This window comes from Protopterus annectens, chromosome 1.part1, assembly GCF_019279795.1.
Source record: "Protopterus annectens isolate FY-2018-M chromosome 1.part1, PAN1.0, whole genome shotgun sequence".
Taxonomy (NCBI): domain Eukaryota; kingdom Metazoa; phylum Chordata; order Ceratodontiformes; family Protopteridae; genus Protopterus; species Protopterus annectens.
Genome location: NC_056726.1, coordinates 991,624,746 through 991,651,420, shown reverse-complemented (window position 1 = coordinate 991,651,420; position 26,675 = coordinate 991,624,746). Strand labels below are relative to the sequence as shown.

The 26,675-nt window shown below is 40.9% G+C and overlaps 2 protein-coding genes across 2 annotated transcripts in view; one reads left to right on the top strand and one right to left on the bottom strand.

Moving 5' to 3' along the window:
* The window catches only part of TSPAN14 (tetraspanin 14), an 826,639-nt gene extending 820,694 nt beyond the window's left edge, over positions 1-5,945 (bottom strand). The window contains exon 1 of the mRNA XM_044079435.1: positions 5,078-5,945. The gene's annotated coding sequence lies outside the window, so the exon portion shown is untranslated. The remainder of the gene's footprint in view (positions 1-5,077) is intronic.
* Positions 5,946-6,037: 92 nt separating this feature from the next.
* Positions 6,038-26,675, top strand: part of RPS9 (ribosomal protein S9) — a 33,705-nt gene continuing 13,067 nt past the window's right edge. Inside the window, exons 1-3 of the mRNA XM_044079446.1 lie at positions 6,038-6,078; positions 14,248-14,356; positions 16,437-16,559. Coding sequence (XP_043935381.1) covers positions 14,260-14,356; positions 16,437-16,559 — 220 coding nt within the window. The 5' untranslated portion in view covers positions 6,038-6,078; positions 14,248-14,259. The remainder of the gene's footprint in view (positions 6,079-14,247; positions 14,357-16,436; positions 16,560-26,675) is intronic.

Genomic DNA, 26,675 nt, shown 5'->3' with positions numbered 1-26,675 from the left:
ACTCCAAGTCCAACAAAATACAGACTCCTCTGTCAACATAGCCACCCAATTTAATAACCATTTTATCAACTCTATACTATTACTTGTAAAATATAACAATCCTCAGATATCTTTAGCCAACACATTAGAAATGAACTTGACTCCTTCCACATTTATCCCGTAAAAACTCATCATATTAGAAATCTACTCTTCAAACTTAAACCCTTTTCTCCTGCAACCAACCAACTACCAAACAAATACCTGAAACTTGCCTCAGATGTTATTTTATCCTATACTAATCCTTTTTAACAGGTCCATCACAGAACAACATGTACCTACTCTATAGAAAGTGTCCCATGTTGTGCCTCTACACAAAGGTGGCACCTCCACAGAATTTTCAAATTATAGACCCATTGCCATCCTCCCCCCTCTAGCAAACAGTAGGAAAATGCATTCATAGTATAGTACTAGGCTATCTGCCCTGGGGCATTTGTAAGCATAGCCATAGTGATGTGGCTTTTGCCACCCCAAGAAATGGTACAAAAATGTACAGAATAAATTTAGAAAACTGTGCCCCTGTCTAGCAGTGATACAGATGTGATCCCTGGGGTAAACTTACGATCTCCCATCCACTCAAGATTTCTCTTGAAGAGAGTCAGTGAGGGGCTCTGCCTAATACGAACTGGGATCTTGTTCCAAAGCATGGGAAGCCTCTGGGTTATGAATCTATCCCTCCAGCATGTCCTATTCATACTTGTGCCGAGGTTTAAGTCTTTAGCTCTCGTGGTCCTGATGGATTTGGATTTTTTTTGAGGTGGAGCATGTCCATCAGATCCTGACTGGACATGGCCTTGTATGTCAGGCAGAGATCACCTCTGAGCAGGCGGTATGCTACTGAATAGAGCTGAAGCTTCTTTAGTCTGGCAGAATAAGACATATGTTGGAGACCCTTGATCCTCTTGGTGAGGTACTTTTGTGGTCTCTCCAGCTGTTGCATATGCCGGGTGAGGTACATACCAAATGGGGCTTTGTACTCAATCAAGGGTCTGATGAGGGAGATGGAATGTGCTGCAGTGGGACTCGAACCGGGAATGCCTGCTCATAAGGCAAATGCTCTGCCCACTACACTATTGCTATGCATGCAGAACTTCTTAATCACCTCCTGAGAAATAACCTCATATCACCACCAAACACGACTTCCGACCTAAGCATAGTACAACTGCCCTCATCTCCTTTATCAACACTGTCAAGCAACATAGAAATAATAGCCTATTCACCTCCTCCATATTCCTTGATCAAAAAAATTTGATATAGTTACTCATCAAAAACTCATTAACAAAATTAGGCACCCTCAATCTCTTGCCACTCTTACCTGGTTCTGTAGTTACCTTAGTAACAGTCAGCAGGCAGTAAAATGGCAAAACGAACTTTCATCTCCTTTACTATGTCCATCGGTGTACTCCAAGGGTCAATTCTTGGTCTTCTCCTTTTTATGACATTCACAAACCGCCTCTCCACTGTCACCCAACATGCAACACAAAGGTACAATATGCTGACGAATCCACCCTCATTTGCTCTGCTTCATCCCAGTCTTCTTGCCATAAATCCTTCCTTGACATAGAAAAGCACCTTTGCAACTAATTCTCAACCCCTCCAAGACAAAACGCATGCTTTTTCTCCAACAATAAAAGAATGGACACAGCCCCTTTTGTCATTTATTCTTCCAATAATACCATTATCAAATCTGTGGACCATACAAAGTTATTAGGCATCACTACCGATAAAGACCTCAAGCTTGACAAACATATAGCCCTAGCAATCAAGAAAACTCATTTCAAGTTACGTTCAGTTAGAAAGGGTTTAATTCTGTAGTGGGAACCTATTAGACAGGTAATCTGTAGAACTCCTCTTATCCACTCGCCTATACTCCTCACCCATTTTTACAAACTTAAGAAAAGGTGACTAAAACACACTAGAATAATGTTACTACAAAACAGTCAGATTTGCCATTAATTAACCTGCTAGAACTCAACCACTGCAAAGTCCTACTCCAACTTGACTGGATGGAACTTCCCAACTTTCTAGCTTTTAATCAACTAGTCCTAACCCACTATCCTTATGCTGAAAACTGTCCTTCCCTTAGCAACTTAGTAGTCTCTTACTCTAGTAGCAGATCTTTAAGGTCATCCAAAAAACTACTTATGAAAGTGAATAAGTCAAACAACTGCTATGGCAATTCCTTGTACTCTTACATAATATTCCAATTTTGGAATGACATACCACAAACTATACTTAACACCAGCAACACATCCACTTTCAAAACATCTACTGAGAAAACATCTTACTAACTCCTGGGTTTGCTCTTTCATTAACCCTACTTAATATACCATTCTCCCACTTCCATAAATACCTCCACACTTGTCTCTAGCTCCCTTTTTTCCTACATTCTCACTCACTTCTTGCCCCCTATTCTCGAATTTTCCTCTTTTTGGCATTCAGCTTGAGGCCATGTTTCTGGCACCACTCATTTGTTTGGGTGAGAACCTCTTGGAGGATGTCCACATCACTTAGGGAATTGATGACTGTGCCCAACTTGCAGCCATCTGGAAACTTGGTCAGCCATAGCCCACTGGTTTTGGCCTGCACCTCAGAGAAGTATGTCCTGAATAACAGAGGCACCAGAGACTGAACCCTGGGGTACACCACTCGTTACAGGTCTACTGCTTGAGATGGCTTCCCCTATTTTGATTAGGTGGTCAGCCAGTTTGCTACCCATCTGGTAACATATAGATTGATGCCTAGATGACAGAGTTGATCTATTATGCCCGAGTGAGGTATAGTGTCAAAGGCTTTGGCCAGGTCAAGGTAGGCTGTGTGCAACATCTTCCCCTCGTCCATGGCTTAGATGACTGCCTCAAAGAAGTCAACCAGATTTAACAGACATGACCTCCCCTTGACAAAGCCAATCTGTGTGGGGTCAAGTGTTTGGAGGTTGCCAATGTCCCTGTTAATGAGGTCCACGTTAATCCTTTCCATGGCCTTGCATATCAGGCTAGATAGGCTGATGGGTCTATAATTTCCCGGATCAGTGGATGCTCCACCTTTGTGTAAAGGGATGACAGTGGCTGTCCTCCACTCTGCTGGGACAGAGTGCCTAATGGTACTGCAAGTTCATGCATGAACCTATGCCTGAGTTCATGTAGGATGCAGCTTTTGTCTCATCTCAGACTATTACAGTATGTCCATGTTTTATTTCTTAAGTTTGTTGTCAACCTGTATTCCATATATGTAATTTTAAGCCATTTGAATAATTACTAGTGTGAAACAGTATGTTGCATTGCTAGAATATTTTACACTGTGGAGCTCCCCCCCCCCCAGGCCTCCCCTGAAAATAGGCTTTTTTGGCCCAGTCGAACATTCCCGTGAAACAAACGAAAATAAAATAACCAAATCAAAGATCTCAAAACAGTGGGGGACAAGGCATAATCCCACTACCTATGTAATAATCCTGCAAAACAAATGTCAGCATATTGAAATGAAAAAACAATCCTCCTAATTAAAATGGGGGATATAACAAATGTAGTAGCAAACACACAGAACCCATAATATATACCAATATATAATTTTCCACAAAACTGTTCATATGTACATACTAGGCTAACCACCAGGGCCTTTATAAGCCTAGCCATGCAACTCAACCCCATCAGTGACTTTGGCACCAGTCATTTGTCTGTGTTAAGTCTCTCTTGTAAGATGTTTCCGTCTTAGGGGTAATGTATGATGGCTCCCAATTTGCAGTCATCTGTGAATTGTGTCACCAAAGGCCCTCGACATTCTCCTTCACTTCAGAGAAGTAGATGCCAAATAGAAGTGGTCCCAGCAAGGTGTCCTGAGGTACCCCCTGGTGATTGGTCTTTTAGTAGTGGTGGTCTCACCAATCCCAACATCCTGGGTTCTGCCTCTGAGCAAGCTAGCTATCCAGCGAGTTATGTAAGAGTTTATGCCCAGCTTTGGAAGTTCATCAGTGGTGACCTGAATTTCCACGACTTTTTACTTTTTATACCTTTATTGGTGCACTCTGTCCAATAAAGCCAAATCCTGCAAGCTGTAGACATGTTAAGACTAAGCCAAATGCCCTCAAACATTAAGGTACCTACAAAATATACCAAATAACATCCAAACCAAAAAGGTAAAGTCACACAGACAAACTATTCACTAGAAACTCCCAAGACCCAGCTAAACTAGATTTTTCACTGTGTAATACTGTTAATGGTGGCCCACAATATCTGTGTAGTACAGCCAAACAATCCACATATGCTGAATAAAGAAACTCTGAGAAAGGGTGAAGCACGACATGTCTACAGCCAATAAGTCAAGGAAACAGTCATGCTAAAATATACGACCTAATGCCAGAATAATGGAGTTTTCACAGCTGGCTTTCTCAATTTCTGGCACTGTTCACTAGCATATACTGCTGCAACTTACTATAACGGTAAGCGGTCATGTTACATATGAAGGAGTTTCATCACATAATATGTAACCAAGAACTGGCCTATATTACAGCTAGAAAAGGTTCACTCCTTGGTCCAGTTCAACTACCCAGTTAACAAATGTTAAGCAAATAGAAAGTAATCTAATACAATAAATATCCTCAAAAATACAGCAGGTGTGTAGCTGAAGAGCAAAGCACACTCCCGTTTCAGATAAGGACAAAGACAACACCAATGTCAGTTTAACTGTCATGTAAATTAGCTTTCACAGCAATATTTAACACATCTAACAGACTGAAAGGCATTATGCAAATTAAGGTGCACTTCTGTTTCGGATGTAAATATGACAGCACAGATTTCACAATATTTAAACTTCTTAAAATGAAACAATGACTACTGTCAGCACCTTTAGATAGCTTTGTTTCTAATCCTCTTTCTTTTGGGAGAAACATTAAACGTTAAAGGCGTACGTTTGTGAAAAGGCTCACTTTTTCCACTATGGTCAAACTGAGTGAAAAGTTTGGCAACAGAATCCAACTTCAAAACACTTTTGTGCGATTACACACATTCTTTTTCCATAACTACAATAACCGTAAGGAGCTTCTTACCTTCGCGACACACCCGATTTAAAGGTACGATACGATTCCCTAGAAACTGTAAGCCCAATATTTAAGGAGAAACACCTCCTTCCTGCAGCTGTTAGAGGAAGCTGCACTTTTATTATACAAACAGCATCCTCCCAAGTACAACGCAAGCCCACACTACAATTCACTCCCTTTTGACGTCACGCACATTTCTCGCCTCTGAAGCCACGGTAAATAGTAATTACAAAATAAATAAAACTCTCTGATTTTATTAGTCCCCGCCTACGACGGAGCATCACATCATTTACATTGTGCAGAGCTATTATGTTTCCGATTACCCTAACAGCTAGCGGCATACAAAGTGAGTTCCCATTCAAACTGTTTCGCGTAAGTGTGAAATAAAAAATATTAATCACTGAAATTGTTAACCATCACTTGTAGTTTATAAAGGTTGTAAATTCGGTACAACAAGCAGCCTTGATTTCACAAGTTCTACACGTTGAAAACTCCATCCGAAGGGTGTAATGCAACGCCTGGTAAGCGAAGGAAAACCTGCAATAGGAACAGATTTTCTCACCAGGTATAACAATCTTATGCAACGCATTCCTAATCATACACCACCAGCTTCTGTGCAAGAAATGCAGATCATACTGTCTCGAAGTACATGTTTAAACCTTTCTAACAGGATAACTTGCTCCTTTCCCCAACCCATGATCTGAATTTCGACATCCACACTATGGTCTCATAGGACTCAAGTCTGACTACGTCTCAGAAAGTATACATTATAGTTCTCGAGTGCCTAATAATGTCATGAGCAATACTTAGGGTTGTGGAATTATTTTTAAGACATAAATAGGGGCAATAAAAAAAGCAACATTTTTCCCATTAGCAAAGCTAAAGCTTTGCGTTATAAGTATTTGGCTGGATTTTGGTGGCGGATTACGTCACAACGTTACGGAGGCACGCAACTATAAGTAAAAAGTCGCGAAAAAAGCGTCTTTCTTTTTAGAGTGTTTGTCAACGAGGTGAGTGTAAATTAGAAATGTTCCTGTTTGTGTGTGTTTTTTTTAAATAAACAGGAACATGTATTTTTGTATGAAATAATGTTGCTATATTGGTAACTTTTGTTTTGAATTTCTTATGCAGCTTTGGAATTACTCAACAAGATTATATGTGTTGTTTCCTTGGAATGCATGTGAATCTCTTAGTGGATTGAGGCCTTGATATTCTTTCTAGCAGTCTGTGCGTTTACACTTGAGTACCCCAAACATTGTGATGGCGGCCTATTTCTACTTAAACTTTATGGATGGGAGGAGATCTATTTTTCACGATTATTTATATTTTTTAAGAGTGTGATTGAAATGGCATACCTCTAAACTACAGATCAGTACGTTAATATTTCCAGTTATTGACAGTCGATGCTACGTGATAGGTTTAGATGTGCTCGTATAGCGAAGCTGAGTAAGTTTAGAAAGCTACAGGCAAAATTCGAGGGTTAACATTTGTAGAAGTTGTGTAACTAGTTCTTAAAGATAAACCCCCCCCCTAACATTTCACGTGTTGGATGTTGAAACGTTTTAGCTGTTTGTGTTGAGTATCCCAGATTGGTGGAAGCACTTTACATCATATTTTATTCCCAAGTTTGATATGGCGAGTTTTATGGAAATTGTTTTGTTGAGATCTCTTGAGTTTTATGTTTAAGGTTATCGTAGACTCGTATTTATTAAAATGTGAAATTAATTGAATTATGACTGCATACTCATTTGCACATCTGACAGCATGGCACACCTCCAGAAATTACTCTGGAAGTATTTAACAGTTACTGAAGCGTTGCTTTGTAACTCACAATTTATGCTCTAATCTTAAAAAAAAAAAATCCCCAAATCCTTCCATGGGGAAAAAAACTGATCTCTTGATACTACCACTGGAGGCAGTTTTGCGTATAGCAAGTTAGGGGTAATGGTGGATGGTCTTAAATTCGACTTGACATACATAAAGGCTAAGGGTGCTTTATAGTTCCACAAACTTAACTAAAGCTCTCCTTACAGTTCTTTGGTACTCCCATCCTTACCTTTAGGCAGGACAAAAATTGAAACATGAACAATGCTGTAACAAAGTTGTTAAATTTGCAGCAAATACCCTTTACAGAACCGGCTATATAACGTTAAAAGGTTTGTTTGTTAGATTTACGTTCTCAGTTAATGTATGTAGAGTTTCTTACTTTGTATAAAATTATCGAGAATCTGTCTGCTTGTCCAGCACTAAATAGTCTGGACTTCTGTTTCCATTTGGTCATTGCAGTCCAATGACAAAAAAATCCTTGTAGTCCACATGCCTATCAAGTTATGTACTGTTTGTACTTGTACCACGTAGCTGAACTCTGGAACTCCTTGTCTTTGTCCATCAGGCAGTACCCTCCTATCCATCAAAATCATTCTGAAAGACTTCCTAGCTAAAAGCTCATGCTGTTCTTACTTGACAGGATAAACTCCAAATGTGAACAAACACCATATTCATACCGTACATCTCCATACACTTTGTCTTCACTCCCTTACTTAATTTCTTTTGTTTGGTTTTCTCAAAGTGTCATAAGCCTGCTTTTATCTCACTTTGTATTGCATTTTTTGTTCATTGAGGAATTTAATTATAAACTTAAACTGGCTAAAATTTCTCTTAAGTCAGTTGTACAATTAGTTGTACAATTTGTATCTATTAGCCCATGTTTGTAGATTTGGCATAATTAAAACGAGTTTTTTTTTTGTATTATAAGATTGTGTAATTCTTAAATTGTTTTGTAATACTTTGGAGCTTTTCTCCCTAAGCCTCCGCTGTAAATGGGCTCCTAGCCATAGGTTCATAGGTAGGTACTAGGCTATCTGCCCGAAAGCATTTATAAGCCTAGCCATAATGTGTTGGTGTTCGCCGCCCTCTTAGATTAGTTCCCTGTGCCTCTGTCCAGCAGAGCCACTGAAGTGATCCCCGGGGTAAACTTGGTTTCCCATCCCATGAGTGCATCAAGGTTTCCAGTTCCAGTCAACTTTCCTGGTAACTAGCAGTAAACACTAAATTTCTTGGGTAACTGTGCTGTGTGGTAACATCTGAAGGTCACAATGGTACAGAAATCAGTAGAATACCAGTTAACATTTCACAGTAGTGTGCTGTTGAGGCATAAGGAGCTACTGGGATGTGCATTATTAAACCCTCTTCAAGGGGTCTGTGCTTTGCCTTACAGTAACTTAAGCACCCCCCCCCCAACTTAGTAAACAGCAGTGGCAACTGTGAGTATGGGTAATTTTATAACTATTGTGGGGAAGGTAAAGGAGACTGCACTTTACTATTGTGGCTGTGTTAAATACTATTTGGGTTTTTTTTTTTTTTTGGAAAAGCTGGAGGGTAGCCTTCTTGTGTTGACATGCAGTTGCATATATTTAGCTTGAGCATGCCGGCCCTCCAGGTAGTGAGTTCTGAAACAGTCAGGTCAACATATAGGAACATTGGGCCTGATGGATTGCATCTTCCCTCACAGGCTTTGATCAGTGCAATTTTCACAGCTAAGTTTTGGTATTTGATCCGAGGTTATGCATAATAGATGCTGTATACTTGGTGAAAATCTTAAGCTTCCTTTCTGTTGTCAGTTAAGGATGATTGTATTGTTCGTGGAGTCCACCCACAAAGATCTGTGAAATACGTTGTGCTTTAGTCTGCTCCATAGTATCCTTACATCGTATGGTGCTGTTAAGAGAAGTGTGTGGGGACTGCATTGCACTTGTACAGTGGTTGTTGTAGCATCCTTGTATTAAGTGGTACTGTGCTGTTGAGGTGTCAGCATGGATTGCATTGCGTTTGTACAGTGGTCTCTAGTATTCTTGTTTTAAGTAGCATGATGCCTTTGAGAGGTGTGCATGTGGATTGCATTGCACTTGTTCAGTGGTGTGGTGCATGTCATTGGATGGATGTACTGGTATCTGATAAGATTATGAAAACTGATGGGTTAGGAATTAGCTGCAGAATTCTGGATGTGCTTGATCTTTGGTTGTCTTGACGATCTTTCTATGCGTACCTGTTAGCAGTTGTTAGCACAAACACTACTGAGTAATCTCCACACTGCTTGGAACATGTATTTCAATAGTTTTCCCAAATCATGTTCCTTTACGTCTCGGTCTGGCTGTTCTCATTAAGCTGATGGTGTACACTGTTTCCTGTAGAAATAGATGCCATTTTTGGCTGAGCACACACTTAATGTAAGAGTCCTATTTCATTGTTCACTCAAAGGGTGCATTCTTTCATTAGACTTTTTTTTACCAGTGTGACTATGGGCGTTTTAATAGGTAATGCTTTTTGGCATATTTTTGTTTTGTTCTGTTTTGACCTTCACTTTCTCATGTTTTATCTTGTTTTTATGAAAGATGCAAAGAAAAGAAATATTTAGCACCAGTTGCTTTATAAACCAAATGTAGACACTGGCTGCCTTCATTCTGGCAGAGTGGGCTAGATTTTTGTCTGGCTGTTGCGTATTTGACTGCTGTAACAGTCTTTGTAGTGTCATTTGCTTTACTTTGCTGTGTCTGTCTGTTATCTGTGTACCTGTTCCGTGCTTCAGTGTTGCTGGCCCTGACTTGGTTGCATGCCTTCACAGTTGTCTAGTTGATCTTACTCCACATGTTGCTGTTTTGCTGTAATGGTTTGTATGACTTTAGATAGCATGCTGGCAAAATGTTAATTTCTTGCCCAAATTTGTATGCTGTCTGTATTCATCTGTTTGAAGTACTTGGTGGATGGCCTAATGATTAATGTTTGCCTTACAAACACAAGGTGCAGGGTTTGAGTGTATCACAAAATACCATCATACTGGGAGACTTCAACTACCCAAACATAGATTGGGTACATTATTCTAGCCCTAATACCCTAGCCCAAAGGTTCCTGGAATTCATAAATTCAAATGCACTGGAACAATTAGTCACCTCTCCCACTAGGGGAGATAATATACTAGACCTGATCATCACAAACATGGGGACAAAATGCTCCACACCGGAAGTATACCCCTCACTAGTGAGATCTGACCACAAACTAATCACCCTGGATATACATATCCCACCTCCACCCCAGCACAAAAGACCACAGTGAAAAACTTCTCAAAAGCAGACTTCACTCTTCTTAAGACTGAGATGGTATCCTTTAAGCCCACTGTGCCAGTGGATACCACATCCCACAATGCCGAATCCTTCACAAATGCTTTCTATGGACATCTCCAAGAATGCATGGGTCATGCAATCCCAAACAAATCCAAGTCCCCCTCCACCAAAGGTAAGCGTCCTGTCTGGTGGACCTCAGCCATAAACAAATTGTATAACAAAAGAAGGAAGCTACTGCACGTCAGAGCAAAATCCCACGAAGGGAAGACATCTCTGATCAACATTAGCAGAAAACTACGTTCTCTCGTAAAAATATCCAAGGCCAACTTTGAGAGGAAAATCGCTAAGGACACTAAAGATAACCACAAAGCCTTCTTCAGTTATGTTAGAAACCTGGGCGGAAACCCTCAGATATGCTCAGTTGGTTCACAACAATAAAAAATGCACTGAACCCACAGATATTGCCAACATTATGGCTGACAGGTTCAGTGCAATTTTCTCCCCTCCTTCACCCCCAAAAGAAGAAATATTTATCCCAGCTGAATGTAATCTCCCTGTCATCTCAGATGTCCAAGTGAGAACCGCCCTTAAAGCAAAAAACACAGCATCAATGGGACCTGACGGTATCCCGGGTTGCGTGTTACGTGAACTCCAAGAGGAGCTAAACCCACACATTAAAATGCTATTTAACCTTAGCCTTACTTTGGGATATGTACCTGAACACTGGCGTACAGCAACAGTGGTCCCACTCCACAAGGGGGGGTGCCTCTACAGACACTGGAAACTACCGCCCCATAAGCTTAACCAGCCTGGTCTGCAAAGCTATGGAAAGAATCATTATGGAACTCATAAACAGAGACATAGGGGACCTACAGAGACTTGACCCCACCCAGTTCGGCTTTGTAAAGGGCAGATCCTGCCTTTTAAACCTGGTTGACTTTTCGAAACGGTCACTAGAGCCATTGACGAGGGAAAAGCAGTTCATACAGCATACCTGGACTTGGCTAAAGCCTTCGACACAATACCCCACTCAGGCATCATAGATAAGCTCAGCAGCTTAAATGTAAACCCTTATGTCACTAGATGGGTTGCAAACTGGCTAAAGGACAGAACCCATAAAGTTAAAATCGCTGGAGCAATGTCAGACTCAAAGCCAGTCACAAGTGGTGTCTCCCAGGGATCTGTCCTGGGACCCCTCTTGTTCGGCATTTATTTCTCAGATGTTAAAGCAAACACGGGAGGGCTGTGGCTGACAAAGTTCGCAGATGACTGCAAACTAGGCACCATAGTCGATACACCAGACGCACACATCCTACAAAAATGCCTCACAGAAACGGACAACTGGTGCCGGAGTCACGGCCTTAAACTAAATGCCAAAAAATGTATAGTCATCCCCTTTGGGAAAAACAAAGTACCCACAAATTATCACATAGACAGCAACCCACTGAGTGCTGAAAAAGTAATCTGAGACCTAGGGACCCAAGTCGACAGCGACCTCTCATTTGATACCCACGTTGCCAAAGTGGTTAGAAAAACATTCTACCTTGCACACCTAATCATGAAGGGATTCACATCCAGATCCAAGGATGTCATTGTACCCCTATATTCCTCCCTCATCAGACCCATGATTGAGTACAATGCCCCATTTGGTATGTACCTCACCCGGCATTTGCAACAGCTGGAGAGACCACAAAAGTACCTCACCAAGAGGATCAAGGGTCTCCAACATATGTCTTATTCTGCCAGACTAAAGAAACTTCAGCTCTATTCAGTATCATACCGCCTGCTCAGAGGTGATCTCTGCCTGACGTACAAGGCCATGTCCAATCAGGATCTGATGGACATGCTCCACCTCAAAAGTCCATCAGGACCACGAGAGCTAAAGACTTAAACCTCGACACAAGTATGAATAGGACATGCTGGAGGGATAGATTCATAACCCAGAGGCTTCCCATGCTTTGGAACAAGATCCCAGTTCGTATTAGGCAGAGCCCCTCACTGACTCTCCAAGAGAAATCTTGAGTGGGTGGGATATCGTAAGTTTACCCCAGGGGTCACATCTGTGTCACTGCTAGACAGGGGCACAGTAAACTAATTCTATTATATAAGGGGACCTTCATTGTGTCACTACTAGACACAGTATTCTAAATTTATTCTGTACATTTTTGTACCATTTCATGGGGTGGCAAATGCCACATCACTATGGCTAGGCTTAGACTTACAAATGCCCCAGGGCAGATAGCCTAGTACTATGCTATGAAACAGATAATTGGCTAAGATAAAAATGTCTCGCAAGGACAGTTAGCTTAGTATGATCTATATTTATATATATATATATATATATATATATATATATATATATATATATATATAGCATACCTTTCCCAGACACTAAAAACATTTCCATTTTATTTATAGCTTCTGAATGTTATTGATGCTGCCGTATCTTCCTGTAATGTTTTTTTAATAGCAGTACAGTTATAAATAGCTTACATCTTTTTTATAAGAAGGGTTTGAACATAAAACTGGTGCTTTTAAAATTTATAGAAGTCATTTTGTGTAACAATTCTTGTATGTAAGAGTGGTACAGGATATGTATGAGGGTAGTATGACCGCTATGAGGTCTGCGGTGGGAGTGACAGATGCGTTTAAGGTGGAGGTGGGGTTACATCAAGGATTAGATCGGACAGGTTGACAAAATCAGACAGGAGTCCCTGTGGACTATGATGTTTGCAGATGACGTGATCTGTAGTGAGAGTAGGGAACAGGTGGAGGAGACCCTGGAGAGACTGAGATATGCTCTGGAGAAGAGGAATGAAGGTCAGCAGGACTAAGACAGAATGTATGTGTGTGAATGAGAGGGAGGATAGAGAAATGGTGAGGATGCCAAGGAGTAGGTGGGTGATTTGTGACAGACTAGTACCAGTAAGAGTGAAAGGGAAGGTCTACAAGAGGGTAGTGAGACCAGCTATGTTATATGGTTTGGAGACTGGCATTGAAAAAAAGGCAGGGGTTAGAGCTGGATGTGGCAGAGTTAAAGATGTTAAGATTTGCACTGGGTGTGACGAGGGTAGATAGAATCAGGAAGTAATATGGTTCCAGATTTCTCGTTTTGCTACCTTAGAAACTTCAACACATCTGCCCATCTTTGTTTTTGCTGTTTGTAATGTATGTATTGTTTTCCTAGGAAATGTGTGTGAATTTTGGGTTCTCAAGTAGACTGCTTATTTTTGATGGTAACCATTTTTTATATGCAGCTTAATTGAGTAAGGAACAGTTGTCAGTTTGCCCATGCTCTGTAGCAACATTTGCCAAAAGCTAGGCAGACAAAATGGTTAAAAAGACATGTAGAATCTGGTACATTCAGTACACTGGATGGAGGGTACTTTTAAAGACATATCTTTGCATGTGTGCCAAGTATTTTTATGACTTTTTTGTGGTTCCAGTTAAAAGTTGAGTATTTTGGAGGCTCTAATCCAAGGTATAACATGAAATTAAGTGTGCATATGATTAGCAGGGGTGTATGGTAATTTTCCTTTTCTTGTTAGGCACCCCCTGTGGTGTCACAGTTCTGATAGTCTCAGGAACAAACCCTAAAATGGGCTCCCTTTCATTTCTGGGGTTTTTGTAGGTCAGTAATTTGGTGGATAATCTTGTATTGGGGGAGGCTTTTTGAGGTAGTTAATGTAGCATAATGGACTCTACAATCTTCTTGGTCTCCCTTCTTTACAAATTATGCCACCCTGGTAGATGCCGGTTAGTTGGTAGTGGTGGTTGCAGCCTTCCACAACAAGTACAGATTTAACAGAATCTTTTGACTATGTACACAAGGTGTATTGTTCTCCCTTTAATTTTATGTAATTTGTAATATTGCTGTTCAGACATTTGGATCCAATAAAATGGTCCTCGAAAGTTGTTAATCGTTTTGGGAATTTGACAGAATTCCATAATCACCACACTGGAGTGCCTGCTGAGAATTCAGTAGTTACAGAGGAGGACACCTTAGCATGTATTCTGCATGACTTGTAATTCCACTGGTAATGTTTTTCAACTTTTTTTTAGACCTAACACACCATGCCTGTTGCCAGGAGCTGGGTGTGCCGGAAGACATATGTCACACCTCGGCGACCTTTTGAAAAGTCTCGCTTGGACCAGGAGTTAAAGCTTATTGGTAAGATCTTTTATGATTCTGTAATGTATATGGAGTAGAAATTACTGGCTTTGCAGTCATTGGCGTGAATTCAAACTAAACTGTACTAGCCTTTTGTTAGTTTTACTGTGCTTGTGTACTTAGGTAATCAGTTGAATTTGTTGGTCAGATGGAATAAAGTGCAACTGAAAATAACAGTGTGAAACTGAACACCTCTGATGCAGATATATATACAAGAGGTAATTTTTCTATTATGGAAAGACAGGTCATGTGAAGATGAGGAATCCCAATGTTAGACTTTTTGCAAAATGACTGACATTCTGTTCCCGAAGATTTCATTGCATTTCTGATTTACAAGGCAGCACGCTCAACACATGCAGCATTAAATATTTCAAGTTGTTGCTGAGAGATAGTGGATACTTCCCTCACCACCACTAGCTAGCAGTCACTGTGACCATCTAGCGGTCTTCTGGCTTCATGTGCAATGCCCCCACCCCAGATAGTCTGCTAAATGCCAAGCCGTGGTAGTGTTTGATCCCAGAAGCACTGAAATAATGCCAGCAGCTATAATGTGCATTTGTTTATAAAATGACAACATGCTCTCTTTTTGGGAGGTTAGTTCTAATGTCAAACAGATGCCCACAATCTGCTGGTCTAAAGGGAGCAAATGTGTAGATTTATTGAATTGAAAGGCAGACTGGTGGCTATTTTATAGTATTGCTTGTGCAACAAAGTGCCATATCTGTGAAGCTGTACTAAATGTTGTAGCACATCTTTTCAGAATAAGTCAAAAACGTTTCAAAATTCATATAGTTGGTGATTCCATGTTTAAATGTATATGCACAGCCATACGTGTACTGTACGAAGTAGGACGGGAGGAATCCGTGTCACATTTAGAATGTCACTTTTAGACCAGTGTAAATTTATAGTATATTAAAGGCTAGAGGAATTGACACCTGCAACAAATGTCCCATGTTAATGCATTATCAGGGAAAGGGGGGGAAACCTTTTTGGGTAGGGTTTAGAAATATTTATAAAATACAAAGCGTGCAAGTAGAAGGTGAAGGTAAAGACTGGAAATGAAATGTGGTAGTGTGTAGATGGAATAACGCATGGATTATAACCCACATCACATTGAAGGCAACCAGTCAGTTGCTAATAATGCACCACTAGCCAGGCTAGCAACGATTTCAGATAGCCTTCAGAGTTGGTGGAAGTATGTACACAAACATGCCCAACTACAAGCCCCCCCCCCCCGTATCAGTAGCTGGAGTTTGTTCCTAAACTATTGGTGTGATGAGTCTGTATGGCTATACAGGGCTGTCTTCTTTCTCGATCTTTCTACATTCTGGTCATTGTCATTTGCAGATATTTGAGATTGTATACAAAATGTTCATAGGAAAACCATCCAAGGAGGTTACTTATTGTCCAGCTAAGTGGATCATGGAAAGAATAGAAACTCTTAACTTCTGTAAACTGTATTGTGGTATTGGTATACTGTCTAAAAGCTGCAAAGCTATCCAGCTTTTAATTGCAGCCAGAAGAACATATTAAAAATTGTCTGGTGTATGGAGTGCTAGTAATTTTGAGATTTTTTTTGTAAATCTGTTCACGGTGTATAAGGTTCATGGGCACAATTCTCCATTTTCAGGGGTAATTTGGTCACGCTGTACGAAAGTGGAGGTGGAATGACTTGATCCCTGTACTCTTGATTACAAGAAGCAGCTCATTAACAGCTCAGTGCTTTAGGCTGCTCTTGTCCTAAAATGCTATATGAATACTAGATGTATGGTTACAGTGGTGTTTGTGGACTGTTGTAGGAATGGTGCAAAGAGGTAGTGTTGATTTGAGCTTTTGATTTTTATATCAAATCTGATTATATACACGCACATGATTTTTTTTTTCTATTGTATACATTTTTATAATTTTGTGTCTGTTGCTCAGGTTTGTGCTGTGTGATTAGAAGGGTCTGGGTTGTATTCCCGATGCAGGTGTGTGGATTAATTTTCCAAAACTGACACGAGTGTAGCATAAGGGGAATTGTAATGCAGTGAATGTGTCTTCTTAACATGTATTTATTTGAATTTTCTTCCCCTCTTAGGTGAGTATGGGCTGCGTAATAAGCGTGAGGTATGGCGAGTTAAGTTCACACTGGCCAAGATCCGCAAAGCTGCCAGAGAGCTGCTGACGTTGGACGAGAAAGACCCCCGTCGTCTCTTTGAAGGTAAGGAGCCAGGCTGCACTTGATACTTAAATGTGGTGAAGTATTGATGTGACATAATGTAAACATAAGGGGGGGGTGAACTTGAGGAAGGGGCACTTTTTTTTTTTGTTTGTTTTTACATAAGTTTGCATCTATACTTTTATGAAGGTGGTCTCCATTTTTAACATTGAGAGTTTTTAGCAGGTACAAGTACATTTTTCTTTCAAGTTAGCAAATAACTTGGTCTGCAGTCAGTGAGTGGGTGCGTCGTCTTGATAGGTCTGATTAATTCAGAATAAAATCCAAATTATGGTGAACAATATTCCAAATCCTTGTAGTGGAGGCAACCCCCCGACACTCGGCAGACTGTCAATTCTTTGCTTACTGTTTTTGGGGGTTTCACTTGGTGCTGTGGCAAGAGCTATTGGGGGTGTCAGGTAACTGACTGTGGTCTGTGCTGCCCACACCAGCATTCTGTCAGTAAGCATAGACTCCCATTTGCTGGGCAGGTTTGCGAGCAAACTGCATTGTATTGTTGTCTCTCTCGTGAATGTGCCATGCTGTTTTATTTGCTATGAAGTCTTCGTTCATCAGTGGTTTAGCAAATCTAATGCCTGCTTCCAGGGCACCCCTCTTCATCACTATCACTCTTCTGAAGGATGTGGGGGGGCTGGCTTTAAGTCCATATGCTTTGTAAATGGTAATAGCTATGTGTCTAATGCTGAACCCTCTAAAATGATTCTAGGTGTTTTCACAGTTAACTTTATTCTCAGTAGCGTATAAAGCTGGTGCGGATTTTTACCATATGACAGACTGCTGCATTTTTTTGACATCAAAGGCAGTCATTCTGCACCTTTCAAATAACTACGCACTAAAAAATTTTCTCTTCCCGGATTGTATCTTTTGATCCCACCTTATTGGCCTAGTAAGACTAACCCAATCAACAGCCTCTCTTCGAGGGTGTCCCAGGGGTAGTAGTCATGCTGATTAGGGAAAATTTCCCAGTGCACCAGGGAATTCCCGTACTCTTTTTTTGGTAAGTGTCACGGGATCTTTTACTTCATTTGAGATGGGGTGGGGTTTTTGTTTTTTTAACAGGTCAGAGTGGCAGTTCCCATACCTTGTTGAAGCTGGTTGATCTCTTAAGATTGGTTCTGTGAGCTGTGCATCATTTTGCCCATACTGTTTTTTAAGCTTCTTGTCAAAGAAAAGGCACACAGCAGACAACACTCAATGGGTGGGGTGGGGGTGGGGGGCTAAAGCTATGTAGGCTGAAATTTAAAAAATTTTTTGAAGGACATTCAACCTGAGCTTTGTAGCCTGAAGACTGGGAAATCTGATTGACAGAGAGCAGCTGACTTTGTGCAAGCCTGAACATAGCTCTGGCTGACTTGGGGAAGAAAGGTGGGAGAAGAGAAACGGGAATCCAAGCTCAAGGTTCCACTTGCAAAAGGGAAGTATTTCAGCTATTTCTTAATATTCTGTAGTTCCTTCTATATATACAGAGTTGTGTAATCTACACAGGAGATTCAGTGCAGATCGGTTCTGACTATTTTCAGTGGATGGAAGTGTTTGACATGAGAGAAGGCAGATTAACAGCTATGTCAGCACAGTGCATTGTGGGCAGAAAGTAGCTTTCTTGGAAATCTGAACACTTCAATATATCCGCCCTCATGACTGCAGTCAGTTAAGGAAAGGTTGTGCAGAATTTCATAATGATTTTGTCTGGTTTCTGATTGTGATCCTTTGTGTTTGTCTGGGGGGGTGTCATTGGAACTGAGAGTGACTTTCCCACTTTCCCTGTCTATATATTTCATTTTCCATTTGTGTATGGAAGACTGCTTGCAAAAGTTATTCTATGGCAGAGCTTTTGAGTTCACTGGTGACTGGATGATGAGAATGAGTCCTGTTTGAATAGGCATGTAGACGATTGGCGACCCACATGGCTTAATTTTGCTGTGTTCATGTCAGGAGTCCATCATAGAGGTGTTAACTTTAACCAGGTTAAACCAAGCTTCATGGATTGGCAAACCTTCATTCAGAGCAGTTATCACATTCTCAGTACAAACGCTCTAATTTTTATTTCAGTGGGCTATGGAGAAAGATGCTTCCCATGTCTTAAGGGCAGTCAGATTTTCTGTTTTGATTCTGGTCTTTATATTTTCAGACTGGGTTTCTGAGTGTGTACCATCTTTGTGGTGGTGGGGTGCTTACAGGAAGTTCATTGGTCTTAGTCAAATTCCATTTCAGTTGCAGTTGTACTCGCAACAGCTCTCACCAAGTTATTCCGTAGTTTCACCTGTGCTTTTTATCCTCTGAGAAAACTAGCCTTTTGGGAATGCTATGACCTCACTTGCTACTGCCTTGCAGGAAAGCATATGAGCAGGGTAAAGTTAAGATGTTGGTTTTCTGTTCGTGTCTTTTGTGAGGATTTCTGAATGCTAGCTAAGTCTTATATATATATATATATATATATGCATACCTCTATATATATATATATATATATATATATATATATATATATATATATATATATGCATACCTCTCAGCTGTACATATTTTCTCAATCCAGATTATGCCTTGTATTTTAGTCCGTTTTTCATAAAATTGTGTTTTTTTTTCTGTCAAATTAGTGGCAAATCCATTAGATTGAAGTAAGAAAATGACACTTATTTGAGTTTCAGACTTTGTACCCTTCAGAAAATTCATGCTAATGCAAAACCTGTTCTATCAACTTATTAAGTATGTAAGCGCAATATTTAAAAATTGTCCCTATTTTTGGTCTGTAGAAAGTATCGCAATCTTTTCATGTTTTGTTTGATCTGTGCACCTCATCACCAAGGGCTTTTCATCCAGAAAAAAGGAGGTAATTGTCCCACTGTACTCATCCCTCATTTGACCCATTGGAGTATAATGCCCCGTTTGGTATGTACCTCACAAGACATCTGCAACAGCTGGAAAGGCCACAGAAATACCTCACTAGAAGAATCACAGGCCTAAACAGATGCCATATGCTGATCTAAAAAAAAAAAAAAACTCCAGCTATACTCTGTGGCATATCGTCTACTCTGAGGCTATCTCTGCTTAACATACAAGGCCATGTCAAACCCTGAGCTGTTGGACATGCTCCACTTAAAGAAATCCCAATCCCTCAGAGCCACACGCTCCAGGGGGATCTAAACCTTATCACAATGAAGAAAACATGCTGGAGGGATAGGTTCCTGACCCAGAGATTCCCCATACTCTGGAATAGACTGCCCATGCATGTCAAGCAAGTGCCTCATTGGCCCTCTTCAGAAGGAACCTTGATTGGATGGGAGATGGGAAATTCACCCCGGGGATAATGTCAGTCACCCTGCTAGATGGGTCTAGAGAAGTAAATATTATGGTAAGAAATATCCTGGGAATTGTTATGGCTAGGCTTGCATAGGCCCTAGGGCCAATAGCCTAGTACCAACCTATGAATACTAGCCAAGTGTAATTGCTTTCTGACCTGCCATAAAAGAGTGCTGCAAGTCCAGAACTAACTGTCAATGTGGGCTGCATGGTACGTCAACCTGTGATAGTTATCCATACTAATTCTGAGATTGCTTTACTAGGGAGTAAGGCAGATACGTCAATAGACTGCTAAGATTTAGTATGAATTTGATGGTTCCACATTGAGTAACAGCTTATTTCTAGCACCGCCTGGATGCCAGGAAAAAAGAAATGGGTCTTGAAGGAAAATCTGACAAAAACACTGGGACGATACAGCTGTTAAGCAAAAAGCAGTGCATGCTGCTGTCATGACTTTCGGTAGCCTAGAGGAAAGTGCAAGACAACTGCACACAGACCTAACTAAAATAAAACACTGATGGAATTTATCAACTCTAAAAGACTGGAAAAAAATGGAAGAAGCTTTAAACAGAAATTGAGATAAAGGCGATAAAAACTGCAAAATTCAGAGGTTGAAATGAAGAAAAGGCTGGCTGAATGTGAACCGCACAAGAGAGGTTTTAAAGAGATTTTCTGCTGTACCTGAGAAATGAAGGACCAACTGTATTAAATGGTCTTGTATTCCACAACAGGAATTAGTTGAAAGGGCACATCATGTGTATGCTCCAAACCTGGCTGAGAAAACAGCCTAGACCTAGATGCAATCTTACCAGCAGGAGTTGTTGATTCTGACAGAACTGTGACAGGACAACGTACTAAAAGTGGGAGTCAGCAATGTGTAGAATTCCTCACTGCATACCATGCAGAAAAGTATGTTTAATTCCATTCAGTTAATGTTGAGAAACAGGCATGAGGTTCAAACTGGTGTACTCTGCTGTCTTCAAAATATTTTTCTCTGGAGAAACCATTTGTTGATGAAGTACATGTTAAGGAATAAGTACACATTTGTCCAACAATGTTGTGAAACAGGAGATCTGGTAATAAGGAACACTGCTACTGTGCCACCAGTGTTTCAACAGAAAATGCTTGAGAGAGGAGAGAGCACAAGACTTGACGAAGATTCAGAAGGACATTGGAAATGAAACACGGGGCTTGGGAGATGGAGCTTCCAAATGGAGCTGGATGGGGAAAGGACCAATCATGATACCTGTAGATTGCCAGACACCCACCCAATATTACTGCTGCACAGGTCAAAGCCAAGAATACAGCTTCTATGGGCCATGACAATATCCCTGGCTGTGTTGCACATGAACTACAGAGTGAACTGGCACCTCACTTGTGTGCCCTGTTCAATCACAGCCTCCCCTCAGGCTTTGTGCCTACCGAATAGCGCACTGCTACAGTTGTCACTCTCCACAAAGGAGTGACTACACACCCCAGGAATTATCGCCCAATTAGCCTGACGAGTCTGATATGTAAAGCTATGGAACGCATCATCATGGACGTAATAAACAAGGGTATAGATTCTCTCCAAACTCTGGATCTTACACAATTTGGTTTTGTGAAGGATAGATCATGCGTGCTGAACTTGGTCGATGACTTTGAAGTCACCAGAGCTGTGGATGAAGGCAAGGTGGTTCATGCAGCCTACCTTGATCTGGCCAAGGCCTTTGATACCATTCCCCACTCAGGAATCCTAGAAAAACTCACTAAGCTAGGCATCAAGCCCTGTATCACTAGGTGGGTTGCAAACTGGCTCACAGAACCCATAGTGTGAATGTAGTTGACTGCCTTAAGCTCAGTGCCAAAAAATGTCGTCATCCCCTTTGGGAAAAACCCAGTTCCTTTGAATTTCCACATTGATAGTAATCCACTGAACATAGAAGGTGTTTTAAGAGATCTGGGAGCACATTTTGATAGCAGCCTCTCTCTTGACCACCACATTGCCACTGTGGTCAGAAAGTCCTATGTGATGCATCTCATTACTAAGGCTTTTGCATCCAGGAAAAAAGGTCATTGTCTCCCTTTACTCTTCCCTCATTAGGCCAGTCATTGAGTACAATGCCCTATTTGGCATGTACCTCCCTAGACACCTGCAACAACAGGAGAGGCCGCAAAAGTACCTTGCAAAGAGGATCGTAGGCCTTAAACACTTGTGCTATATGGAAAGACACAAAAAAAACTGTTCTGTCTCGTCGCCTACTTAGAGGCAATCTCAGCTTGACTTACAAAGCCATGTCTGACCCAGCTCTGTTAGAAATGCTACATCTAAAGAAATTCCAATCCCTCCACCACACGTTCCAGAGATCTCCACCTCATTACCACAATCAACAGAACATGCTGGAGGGACAGGTTCATGACCCAGAGACTGCCCATGCTATGGAATAGATTTCATGTACGTGTCAAGCAGAGCACCTCACTGGCCCTCTTCAAGAGAAGTCTTGAGTGGACAGGAAATAGAAAATTCTCCCCGGGGATCACTCCAGTGGCTGTACTCGACAGAGGCACCAGGAACTAAGGTAGAGTTGCACGATGCCAGGGTAATCCTATGGGCTAGGCTTGTAAAGGCTCCAGGGCCATTTGCCTAGTACACACCTGTGAACCTATGAGATGAACAAGAATTGAACTAATTGTTCGGCATCTACTTCTCAGAAGTACAGACCAACATGGGAGGACTTTGGCTGACAAAGTTTGCAGACTGCAAACTGGGCGCCATAGTGGAAAGTGCATCGGACACGGATATCCTTCAGAAGGGACTCACGGAAACACATAGCTGGTGCCAGAGCCATGGCCTGAAGTTAAACGCCAAAAAATGTATAGTCATACCCTTTGGGAAAAACAAGGTAACCCCAAGCTACCATATAGGTGGCAATCCACTAAGCACAGAAGAGGTTATCGGGGACCTGGTGACCCAGGTTGACAGTGGCCTTTCTTTTGACACTCACGTTGCTAAAGTGGTTAGAAAGACCTTCTACATTGCCCACCTGATCATGAAGGGATTCACATCCAGATCTAGTGAGGTCATTGTTCCCCTGTACTCTTCACTTATCAGACCAATGATAGAGTACAATGCCCCATTCGGGATGTATCTCACCCGACATCTGCAGCAATTAGAGAGACCCCAAAAGTTCCTCACCAAAAGGATAAAGGGACTCCAAAATCTGTCATATGCTGCCAGATTGAAGAAACTCCAGCTCTATTCAGTCGCATACCGTCTGCTCAGAGGTGACGTGCCTGACATACAAGGCCATGTCCAACCCAGAATTAATGGACATGCTCCACCTCAAATCCAAATCCACCAAAACCACTAGAGCAAGTGACTTACACCTTAGCACGGATATAAATAGGACGTGCTGGAGGGATAGATTTATCACTCAGACTCCCTATGCTGTGGAATAGAGTCCCGGTCCATGTGAGGCAGAGCACCTCGCTGGCTCTGTTCAAGAGAAATCTTGACCTGTGGATGGGAGATCGTAGGTTTACCCCGGGAATCATCTGTGTCACTGCTGGACAGAGGCACAACAAACTAATGGGTACAGTATTTTTTCATATAAGGGGTGGCGTAAGCCACAAAAATTCGGGCTAGGCTTATAAATGCCTTGGGGCAGATAGCCTAGTATAAACCTATGAACCTATGAATCTGTAAATACTGGACTTAAACTTGTAGGGGACTCTAAAGCATGCCCTACTTCATGTCAAGTTTAGGGAAATATTGAGGGGAGGGAAGATGAGGGAGAAAGCGAAGTAAAACAAAATACTGTTTTGATGGTGTATGGTTTTCTTTGCATGTTAAAATTGTTTTGCGGTAACATATGCATAATGGCGATACAACTGTAACTAGTGGCTGCTTTTTTTTTCTCCCTTCTGTTTTAAATGTAGGCAATACGATATAAAAAAAGTGGTTAACGGAGCATGACAGTAGACAAATTAGTGTGCTTCCTCATTCTTGCGTAGAAGAATGGGTTAAGACCATTGGCTTAATCTAGTAACAAGTTTTAGAGAAAGCAAGTAAATGTAAAAGAATATTTAATATTGTAAGGCTTTTTTTCTAGCTAACAAAGATATGCTTGGCAGTTTGGTTTTCATGAATTTAGCAGACAATCTAATAGAGAAATGGTCTGGAGAAAATTATTTCTGTAAAAGCATCCAAGTGTTCAGCCTGAGAGAGCTGTGAAGATGGCAAACCCAGACAGCACTTGGTAGAACCACTGGCCGTACCATGCGTCTTAGGTTGTCTCTCAACAGCTCTGTGAGATGTTACATAGGCTCAAATGGTGATGACTAGAAACTGTATAAAACATTAACCTGTAAAACAGTACATGCATGCAACAAGCTGGAACTAGACATTTAAAAAAGTACATTAAAAGGTGGGGAATAATTTTTCATGAATATGCTTTCTGTAAACTGAACATGTGAATCTGATAAAGGTTTTCAAGATGGTTATTCAGAATACATTGGGTAAAGAAAGAGGAGTACTTGCTAAGAGCAGCTCCACTAATGATGGAAGAGGATAAAAGACCCATTTTTATTTATTTTCTGTATTTAACATTTGTTTACCGGGAAAGTCAGACTTGGAATGAGCGAATTTTCAGTGGAGGCCTGAGGAGAAACACTCCAGGCATGTCTTTGTGTGGGAGGAAACCGGGCAACTGGAGAAAACCCACACAAATGTAGGGAGGACATGCAGACACTGTACAAGAAGGCACCCCAGCCAAGAATTGAACCAGAGAACTTCTTTCTGTGAGGTAGCAACGCAAACCGCTGCACCCCTGCACTGTCCATATGTTAGATTTGTAGTATTGAGGGGTGACTGGCAAGGGAGAAGGATTACACTGGCATGTGTTTAAGCTCCATTATAGCAGTTTCTGGTAGAATCTAAAGTTCTGGGAGAAATCTGTTCTCTGCGGGAAATATTACTTGTAAGTGCAGACTGCAGATTGATTTGCAGCAGTGTGAAGATGTGTGTGGGGGCCCAGAAGGCAAAATATAACAAAGGAGGGTACATTTTTAAAGAAATTGATGAAAATGTTTGGCATAGAAGATGTGAATTCAGTACTAGTTCTGACTGGATATGTTATTCTCCCCAAGATAAAAAAGGGTGGGGGGATAGGCTAGATAGAATTTACATTTCAAAGGAACATGTGCATTTAATTGATGGTCATGATACGCAGCCAGTAACTGAAATAAAACCTAACACTAGCACTTTCCCACCTATCTGTTGAAAAGAGGCATTTAAGGAATCTGTAGTGGAAATTACTCCTCAGCTATTAGAGAAGATATGATTTTTTTTCTGAAAATATAGCTAGGGAGTAGGATGAAGTTTTTACGGGGACTGGCAGATGGTTAAAGTATTGCAAAATAGGGGGGATCTCGGAACAAGAAGAGAAGTAGGTGCAGAGTGCTAAACAGAAAATAGGGGATTACCTCAAATATGCAGGAGTTTAGAAAGATTGCGGTTAAGCAGCTGTTTAACACTAGAGGTGGCTCGATGACTCTGGCAACAAAGTAGAAATAGCTGTTGAGTTTAAGGAGCCTATAACAAGATCAATTCTGTAGAGGTATTAGAAATATTTTGGAAATTCTGTGGAAGCCTGTGTAAAGCATAGAAATACAAAAATCAAGAAAAGTTACAAATGGAAAGGTTTATGGAAAAACTAAATATGCCAAGGTTAGAGGTAGATGAGGCTGAATTACGAACAGTTAGAATAGGAGGAGATGAGAGAAAAATGGTGTATAACCAAGCCACAGGAAAGTCTCCAGGAATAGATGTTATTCATGTAGAAGCTAGGAAGGGAGAAATTGAAAGCTCTGGTGGTTTTGTTTAACAGTATTTTAAGAGGTGAAGTACCAGCATCTTGGGATAAAGCAGTGGTAACTGGAATGCCTAGACAGTAAAAATCTGTTGTCCAGCTTCATACAGGCCCATTTAAATACTAAATAATGATTAAAGTGTTTGCCATTCTTTTAGCCAGACAGAGGTGATGCCAAAATTTATCAATATGGATGGGTGTGGTTTTGTGGAGGGGAGTCAAACGCTTGACAACATTAACAGAACACTGATGATCCAGAGGGAAACAGAAAGTAAGAAAATACCACTGTTGGGTCTTGATGCAGTGTGTGCCATTTGACAGTAAACTGGGACTTTGAGCATAACAATGGAAACATTTGCATTACTTGATAAAATTGAGGTTGGTTGAGGATATATGGGGATCAGAGGTGAAAATTAGTGGGTGGGGGTCTGATTTCTGCTTGAGTAGAGGAACCAGTGCACTATATTTAGAACCTTTGGCGCAAAAAAAAAAATCGGGACTTGGAAGGGATATAATTGGTATGGTAGTCTAGAAAAGCTGGCTGTATTTGCAGATGATATTTTATACCCTACAAAGCCAGAAAGGGACATTAGTGTTGTGGAACATTTTGAGAAAGCTTCATATGTTTTCAGAATACAAAATTAATGAAGCTAAACATTTTGAGACAGCTTCATATGTTTTCAGAATACAAAATTAATGAAGCTAAACATTTTGAGACGGCTTCATATGTTTTCAGAATACAAAATTAATGAAGCTAAAACAAAGGCAATAACAGTAAATTGTGTAGCCACAAACACATTGGTTCAGCAATATCTGTATTCATGGGGGCATAATAAAATGAATCCTTTAGGAGTATGGATGAAGTGATTCCAGTGTGTCAGCTAAGGATATGTGGGAAGAGACTAAAAAGATAATATAAAAACTAAAAATGAAAGCTCTTGGATGGATATCG